Below are 9,022 nucleotides of genomic sequence, written 5' to 3'. Positions count from 1 at the left end.
AGCAGGAATTACAGCCCCCGTGCTGCCTGTTCCACCCACCCAGCTCCAGCTTTGCTCCCACCAGCCCGTGAGTGGGTAGCGGGCTCTGGGTGGGAAGGGATATTTAAAGATTTATGGGCACAGATTTCTGTGTCTTAGCCCTGGGTGCCTTAAATAAGTGCTCCCTCCTCTGACATCTGGGGGCTTATCAGGCGCTTTCACACCTCCCTGAATTTTCTTCCTGCTGTCATTGGTCTTGTCATTGTCCTCATGTTGTTTTTTTTTTCCCCTGTATTTCTTTTCCTATTTTCTCTTTTCTCCACAATTTATCTGCTTCTGATACCTGAGTTTACAACCATTGCAAATTTTCTCTTTTCTCCACAATTTATCTGTTTCTGATGCCTGAGTTTACAACCATTGCAGTGCCACAAGGGCTTGATCCTGGACCCACCAAAGGTAACGACAAAACTCCTCTCAAGCTCAAGGCTCAGGAACCAACTGTCTGCTCTGAAACCCTTCAGTGTTTCTAATATTTTAATATCTCTGTAATAAACACAGAGAACAATGTGTGGAGTGGAAATCACATAAGAATAAACACAATCAGTGCCACTCAGAGCACTAGAGTCAAGGTAATAACAAAGTGCTGCCCTATTGGTTTCTAATCAGTTTTCAATGGGACCAGAGCATACAAATCAATAGGGGAAAGTCAGGAAACCTCACAACTGACAGAAAGTGAACTGGCTCCTCAGATATGAATTTTCCCCTTCCCACCCAACTCCTTTGCCTGCCGAACCAGTCGTTAGGAATCAGGCAAAGAAATACCTATCTATTTTCACACGAGAAAAATGTCCTATTCTCCCCTTTGGCCATTGCTGGGAGCAGAGGCATCTAACTGACAAGAGCAGATGGGCTTTGTTTGGTTAAATAAAAAAAAAAAGAAACTTTAGTGGAAAAACTACCAGCTTTCCTGGGACACATAGGTTAAAAGTTTAGAGAGATGGAGCTGGATTTGACACCGAGCAAGGGAAAACGCCAACGCAGTCTCAGCAGAGCCAGAGAGAAACCTGGAGCTCTCATGCCTTGGCAAAGGGAAAAAAGGACATGGATTTTAGCATGTGTTTACCTCCTTCTCCAAAAATCCTGCCTGCAATCTGCCACAAGGTCACGGGGAGGCTCACGGAGAAAGAAAGAGGATGTGAGGAGGGGTTGAAAATGAGAGAAGGGACAGCGGCCACTTCTTGAAGGACAGACACTTGGTTTGAGGGAATCATGGAGCTCTAGAGAGGGGGCAGTGGGGGGGATGTGGAGGGAGCAGGGTGAGGGGAAGAGGGCAGAGACCACGTGGCAAAAAACTGGAGTGGAAAAAGAGTGTAGGAGATAGGGGGAGGAATGATGAAAAGGAAGGTAGAGGAACCCAGGAGGCAAGGTTAAAGAAAACCCCTCGTGGGGGGTGGCACCCAAGAGCGTCAGAGGTTAAAGAATATTAGAAGAACATGTTCCTCCACTAAGATAAGCCAGAGAAATGAATCCTTATCCCTCCAAACCCAACCCTTCGAAATTCGAGCGAGAGAAGGGTCTCCTTTCAGGGAAAGGGGGAATCCTTAATGCTTCCTCCCTCAGCAACTGTAATGCCAGGATGTTCCCAATCTGCTTTGAGGGATGGAAAGATTAAGAATAATAAAAAAATTGCAATAAAATATGTGTGAACGAGGGGGTAATTGTGGACAAATGCAGCATTCAAATTCATTTTTCAGCTCTTTTACACACCATTTCAATCTTATTTTCTGCTTGTTAATGAGATCTTGTTGGTTGGGGTGGGCACGGCTGCCCAGTATCGCTTGGGTAATTGCACATAATTTTCTCTCTACTAGTGATTTGCATCAGATTTTTTTTTTTTTTTTCTAATTCTTTGCCATTTAAACCCCCTCCTCCCTTTCCCCCTCCCTCTCCCCCCTCCCCGCCCGAAATCTCACCCTCTCCTCCCCCTCTTTCTTCCCCTCCCCTTCTCCTGGCCCAGCAAGACTCATTTTGAATGCTTATTATAGGCACAGTGTCTACGACATAAAAAAAAAAAAAAAAAAAAGAGAAAAAAAGAAAAAAAAAGGCAAAAAAAGGAACCAGACAGAAGGGATCCGTGTCAGGGAAGGAAGAAGAGCTGTCTCTCTGGAACCAGACACCACGAAGCCTGCTCCCCTCTCGCCAGCTAACAACGTGTCCTTCCCAAGTGCCAGGCTTCCCCCCCCCCAAAAAAAAAAGGGCTCAGCTGGCTCTTCTCACACTTCTGCCAGGATCAGTGTGCTCCTGACAGGGATTCAGATGATCTCTAATCCCACCCCAGTGAGGCTGAGCGAAACGTTGCCCTGGATGGTGGAAGAGAATGGAGTCCTGGGATGATGGCAGGAAAAGCAGAACTGTGCTATGGTTGTTCTGAGAAGGTCACTGAGTTTAGAGTATAAATTTGTGGGCAGACCCTGACCTGTGCCTCAAGTAGCCCTCCAGGAACACTAGCAAGAAACAGTGATGAAGCAGAAATTGTAAAACCCAACTCCAGCCTTCAGATACTGCTGTTACTTTGGGGATGAATTTGCTCGTGGAGCAAAAAAAAGCCACCGAAAGCCCTGAGAAAATTAAAGCAACAAATATGAGAGGGTGAACAAGTTTCTCTTGGCTCTTTTTATTTCTGGAATTGTCTTAATCTCTGGGTGATCCTGTGGGTTTGTTAAAAGATTCAAAGGTCTCAGAAATAACATGTGCTGAGAGTATAGGAAACGCCTGACTCTTGACTCTACCTTATCATGTTCTCCAGCTCCACAGGGGCCATCTGCAACACAATAATGATCTTTTGGTTTTGAATAACCCCTTGCAAGTCCCCAGCATGCTATGGTGAACTGTCAGACACATCTAAGATACAGACCTGGAGCTAAAAGGGCAGGAGACATTTCAGGAGGTGAAGCAGTAGACAAAATCCTCCTAAAACCCCATGAAGACATTGTAAAAGGTAGAAGAGATGTCCTTGAGATGGAAGCAGCCCTGGATACAGTGTGGCCCTATGACTTTGCTGTGTGAAGAGCACCCAAAGAATCTCCCATCATCACAAATGGCAGAGGTGCAGACAAACGTGGCCCCCACTTTTCTCTTTTCACTGAATTTCCTCCCACTGTGCAGCTTGCATGTTGCTTAAAGGGCTTTCAGATGCTGATCAGGATCTAGCTGGACTTAAAACTGAGTTTACCTTTATACTGAGCTATTTATCCCAAGCCTTACCCCAGTCACAGGGAGGGGCTCACTCAACTAGCACAGGTCTGAACTTCAGTCTAGATGGGTGCACAGTTTGTCCTCACTGCCAGTGTGAAGCATGACCTGATCCAGAGTGTCTTGGTGCCTGGCCTTGTTCCACTTGAGGTTGATAGATATTCTCAAATAAATGGGAAATGATTCCTCTGTGGGATAAAAATGAGCAGGAAAACACAGAATTTTGGTTCTATTTATGGTTTGAGCTCAAAGGGACCTTAAAGATCATCCAGTTCCACCCCCCTGCCACAGGCAGGGACACCTCCCACTAGAGCAGGTTGCTCCAAGCCCCATCCAACCTGGTCTGGAACACCTCCAGGGACGGGGCATCCACAGCTTCCCTGGGCAACCTGGGCCAGGGTCTCACCACCCTTCTAGTGAAGAACTTCTTCCTAATCTCTAATCTAAATCTTTCCTCTTCCAGTTTGAACCCATCACCCCTCTGTATTTACGAAATCCCACCCACCCATGCACACATTTGATTAACACCCCACTGTTGTGAGAAATGATGAGACAGAAGCCCCAAGGGCCAGGAATCACACTGGGTATGACTGCTAACCAGTTACTCACCCCTCGTGTGCACAGGCACTGATGCCACCCAGGAGGTAGCTATGAACCACTGAGTCAGGCCAGCTGAATCTGTGAGAGCTGCTGCTGATCCACAGGACCTTCAGGGAGCAACAGGGTTCTGGCTGCCTGGTACTGAGCTGCTTTCTCATAACCCAAAACTGCTGCAGGCACCCAGTGCCTCCTGACAGATGCAAGGTGACTCAGCTGGCTGCAGATGTTCTCAAACAGGCAACACTCAGAGCAAGAGCTCTCTCCTACAAAGGCTGTCCCAGCATGAAACCATCACAAATCACTGCTTGGGTTACCTTGAGGCTTCTCACTAAGATCTAGGAAGGAGTATGACATGGGTGATCAGGTAGTGGTTTAATCATGTGGGGCTGTCCTTTGCACAACCAAGTGGGTGACCTTTCATGAAGTGTCACATCAAACGTCATCTTGGGATGAAGTAGCTGAAGCTGGAGTGTGTCTAAAGAAGGGCAATGAAGCTGGGGAAGGGCCTAGAGCACAAGTCTCAGGAGGAGAAGCTGAGGGACCTGGGGTTGTTCAACCTGAAGCAAAGGAGGCTCAGGAGAGACCTCCTCAATCTCAACAATTCCCTGACAGGAGGGTGGATCCAGGTGGGGGTCGGGCTCTTCTCCCAGGGGACAAGCAACAGGACAAGAGGAAATGGCCTCAAGTTGTGCCAGAGAAAATTTAGGTTGAACATGAGGAATAATTTCTTGCCTTTGAGGGTTGTCCAGGGCTGTGCCAGGCTGCCCAGGGCAGTGGTGGAGTCCCCACCCCTGGAGGGGTTTCCAAGCTGTGGAGATGTGGTGTGAGGGACACGGGGCAGTGGGGACCTGGCAGTGCTGGGGGAACAGTTGGACTTGTTGATCTTAAAGGTCTCTTCCAACCCAAATGATTCCAAGACAAAAATTCCCAGCTGACCTCTTGCTCCTCAGGAGTCTCAGGTCTGGAATAGAGGCAGAACAGCCTCTAGGCCAGGGCAGCTGCATGGGAAATGTTTTTTGGGATCCAGCAGCAGAGCTGGACAGGCTCAAGGCTTTGTGCACTCCAGGCTGGAAAAGGAGCAAGAGACGTGACCATTTCCCACGTGAAGTCTGGGGAAAACTCCCAGCAGTGTCAGGAGGGGGGGGACTGAAGTGTGTGTGTGTGCGTGGGGGGACGGAGCCCGCAGGGGCCAGCCCTAATCCCCTCTCCTCTGTTGTGAGAATCAAATGCCACGCTGCTCCTCTAGAATTTCAGCTGCCAGCACCGAGCCCGTCTGGTGGCTTCTGGCCAGGACACCCAATCCTGGGGTAACTGGATAGTGTGCTGAGCAGCAGCAAATCCTGGGAGCTCTCGGCCAGGCTGGCCCCCACCTCCTTGTCTAAACTGCAAAGAAATCTCCCTCCTGCTGCTGCGAAGGGATGAAACCAGAGAACTGTCTGTTTGCAGCTCAGACAAATTGTCATCATTTAAAATTCCCAGTTTTGGGTTTGTTTTTTTTTCCATCTCCTTCCCTGCAGTTGATATTTACCCCTGCAGAGAGCAACCAGATCCTGCAGAGAGCTGGGCAGGAGAAGGAGAGGGTTGAGGTGCAATGGACTTCACCTGAAATGGGTGAATTATGCACAGAGAAGTTACACAGAGTGTCCCCATATTGAGACCTCACAAAGCTTTTACCCACCCTGCTACAAAAAGAGTGAGGTGGGATTTGATGGATTCAATGGATCCTTTCCAACTGGAGATGTTCTATTCTATGACAAAATAAGACACTTCTACGAATTCTCATTCATGGAGTATTTCTTGCATCCTTCCACTAGGAACAGCAGAGAGCTTAGAAAAGCAGGAAGGTAGCAAGATAAGCAAATATAAAGCAGTCATAAAATAACCTGGGTTAGTCTTTCTATGCACAAAAGAAATAGAAGAATTTATATCCTGATATCTCGGCCCTCACATGATTAAAAGCATTAGGAAAATGGGAATCTCCCCTTCTTGGGGGTGCAAAGCTCTTTTCTTCAGGACTGCCAGATAATGTATCCTCTCTTCCCCATACAAAGGGCTTATTGGCTCAGGACTCTATCTTCCCCTAGCCTGAGCCTAGGGGCAGGGTAATTTGGGATAGGGATAAGCATAGAAAAAGCATTGGTCTGGTCATTTCAATGAGCCTCTGATTTAGTGAGAGGGACTAGTAAGTAGATGATGAAGCTACAGAAATGGAAATTGCCTGATGGACTCGTAGTGCTGGTGCAGCTTATCACGTGGATCTCCTCCTCAACTTATTCCGTGGGGCTAAATTGCACTTGTGATAATCTGAATTAATCATGTGGCCTGGACCATCTAACCTGCAGCCTGCCTTTGAATTCCACACTATATTCTCATCTCCCGAGCCCAGTGCTCTTAGAAATCCCTTGTCAGAAAGATGTCTCCTTATTTCCCCCCCCCCCAAATTACACAGATCTGAGGCAATATTCTGCTTCGTGCCAGTCACACTTTTACATTTTCTATCTTATGACCATTCAAAGCTAGAAGTGGGATTTTTTTATACCATTTCAGAGAAGCTGCAAAATTTCCCTCTTTCCATTGGTACTCAATGTTTATTTTCACACTCGAGAGATCACAAGCTACTGGACCTTAAAATCTATATATCTCTCTGATGTCCCTGTTTATTGGACTCCTCTCTAAACAGTTGTAGACTTTTCATTTTAGGTGCCTACCTAATTTCTCTCTGTAGTTTCAGATTATTTTGCACTTCCTGCCTTAAATAGTGTTACTGACCACTTACTGAAACACCTGCTCTAGTGCACTTCACATGTCTCCCTGTTTCACAAGTGACCAAGAGAAAAAGTAAAACACATGTGGTACCCCTCCAGGATGGAAGGCACTATATTGAGTCACAAGTCCTTGCTGCTGATTTTCAGCATACAGTATGTACCTTTCTCCACTTAAAATCAAATGTGTATTTAGAAAACAGGTGACAGCAAGTAAACCAAAGAGAAGGTTAAAGGTTCTGTCTAAGGAGGTGACAGAAAATTGGAATTCTTATCCCAGGGCAATGATAGAGTGGGATGGATTTTCAGGTTGAGTGTGTTCTGGCATCTTCACTGACTTCAGTGGAGCTCCTCAGCTGAGAACATGAGTCTGCTCCTATAACACACACATAGCACAGTCTCTGCCCTCTCTAGACCCACAGATGATGGAGGCTTTAACCCCTTCTACAGGGCTGAAGTTTGCTTCTCTGTCACAGGCAGCACTGAAAAACCACACACACAACTGGGAGCACTCTGGTCAAACCTGGGATTGGTCCCTTTGGAAGGCAGCTGGGCTGAGGCTTGGAGAACAGATCCCAGAGTCTGGTCATGGGCACTCTATTCTGAGCTCAGGCAGGGATTTGAAAGTCAAGGGTGTGTTACGTGGGGAGGCCATGGCTGTTCCTGGTAAACTCAAAGCACACATGCTCCATTCTTCTACACAAACACATGCGTGTGAAATGTACCTTCCTCCTTTAAATCTTACCTACACCTCTTATTCTGACCTTGTGGAAGGCATTAGCAGAATTGTTGACAGGACAATTAGTTTTGCAAAACTAATTCCCAGCTCTACATCCCTGTGTTTTGGGGGAGCTCAGATCCGTGGCACTTTTGTGGCTTTCCATGTTCCAAGCAGACTTGGACAAGCTGGCTTCAACTAATCTCTAAATTGCTCACAGATCATGGACTACTTCTAAAACGAGCCTGAGAAAGTAACTAAGAAAGTCAAGTGTGCTGTTATTAGGCTAAAATCTACAGCTGAAGGGTGTGCACTTGCACTGGAATATTTTTTGGAGGGCTGAGAAGACAAACACTGATGCTCTAGGTCCTGGTGTTTGTAGTTACAGTGTGTTAACCTGAATATGGGAACTAACAGGATACAAATGCTCTGGCAACATAGTGCTGAGCTCAGGATGGAGATCCTGCCAATAAACAAATTAACTCCTTGCTTTAACTAGGCTGCCTCTAAGAATCTGTGACAATAAGAGCAACTCCCTTGTTATCCATAACACACTGTGATAGCCTGAAGCTTGCCCTGCTCTCGGAGGATCTGAACCAGCCAAATACTCTCAGCCAAAGAAAGAGAATGGAAACGGGTCGCATACCTGTGGAGAGAGGCCATTGCTAACAGGATTCATGTGGTTGGCAGGAGCTGCAGCATTCATGAAGCTGTCCGAGTAGCTGGAGAAGCTGTGCCGGGCCCCGTAGGCAGAGCCGGTGTCGGCGGCGGCGGCCGCAGCGAGTCCTCCCTGGTGCATGGTGGATGGTGGCAGGGGCTGGGGTCTGTGGACAGTGCTTCCCCCGTCTGCAAAGAGAGCATTCCGAGGTGAGCAGTCGTGGGGGGGTCACAGCTGGGACCACGCAGAGCGTGGATCAGTGGTTTGGTTGTTCTGAGCTCAGCCTCCGGGTCCCACCACCTCCGTGCTCCAGCGGACACAAGCGTTTCACGTGGCAGTGGAAAATACACAGACCTGGGAGAATGGAGCTGAATTTTCTCTTTAATTTTCCCCCAGAGAGAAGCCAAAAATTCCTCTCTAAAGGCCAAAGCCAACTGGAAGTAGCAATATTGCTTCCACTGAGCCCCAGTGTGGAGGGATCACCTACATGCTCCTCACTTTATAGTGACGTGCTCATCGTTTCAAAGCTGAGCAGAGGAGGTTACATGTTAGGAAAAGATGTTTTAGGTTAGACATTAGGAAAAAGTTCTTCAGTATGAGGGTGATAGACCACTGGAATAGGTTGCCCAGACAGGTGGTGGAGGCCCCATCCCTGGAGACGTTCAAGATCAGGCTGGATGAAGCTCTGCATCGAGTTGGTGATGTCCCTGCTTATGGTGGGGGAGTTGGACTAGATGACCTTTGGGGGTCCCTTCCAGCCCAGACATTCTATGATTCTATGAACCACAGTCATGAGACACATCGACACAGCAGAAAGGTCCACCAGCCAGAGGAGAACACCATGAAGTTTCCATCGACTTGGAGAACAACCTGAACTTCCCAGCTGGATGAAAACCTCCTGTGCATTACAAGAGCCTCAGTGGCACGTCATGAAAGGGAAGGGACGATGGGATGGGGGAAAGCAAGAGAAGAGGAGCAGCACAGGCAGAGGGGTGCTCACCTTGGGAAATGGTGGTGGTTGGGTAGGTGGAGTCTGGCAGCTGGTACGGGGGC

At 47.8% G+C, this 9,022-nt stretch overlaps 1 protein-coding gene across 1 annotated transcript in view; it reads right to left on the bottom strand.

Annotated features, from left to right (window-relative positions):
• Positions 1-9,022, bottom strand: part of PAX7 (paired box 7) — a 54,446-nt gene that overhangs the window by 30,380 nt on the left and 15,044 nt on the right. Inside the window, 2 exon segments of the mRNA XM_008939891.1 lie at positions 7,958-8,157; positions 8,970-9,022. The exon segment at positions 8,970-9,022 is cut by the window's right edge and continues 29 nt beyond it. Coding sequence (XP_008938139.1) covers positions 7,958-8,157; positions 8,970-9,022 — 253 coding nt within the window.

This window comes from Merops nubicus, unplaced genomic scaffold (genome assembly GCF_000691845.1).
Source record: "Merops nubicus isolate BGI_N331 unplaced genomic scaffold, ASM69184v1 scaffold18664, whole genome shotgun sequence".
NCBI lineage: Eukaryota > Metazoa > Chordata > Aves > Coraciiformes > Meropidae > Merops > Merops nubicus.
The sequence above is the reverse complement of the archived record's forward strand: the minus strand, read 5'-3'. Positions and strand labels throughout refer to the sequence as shown.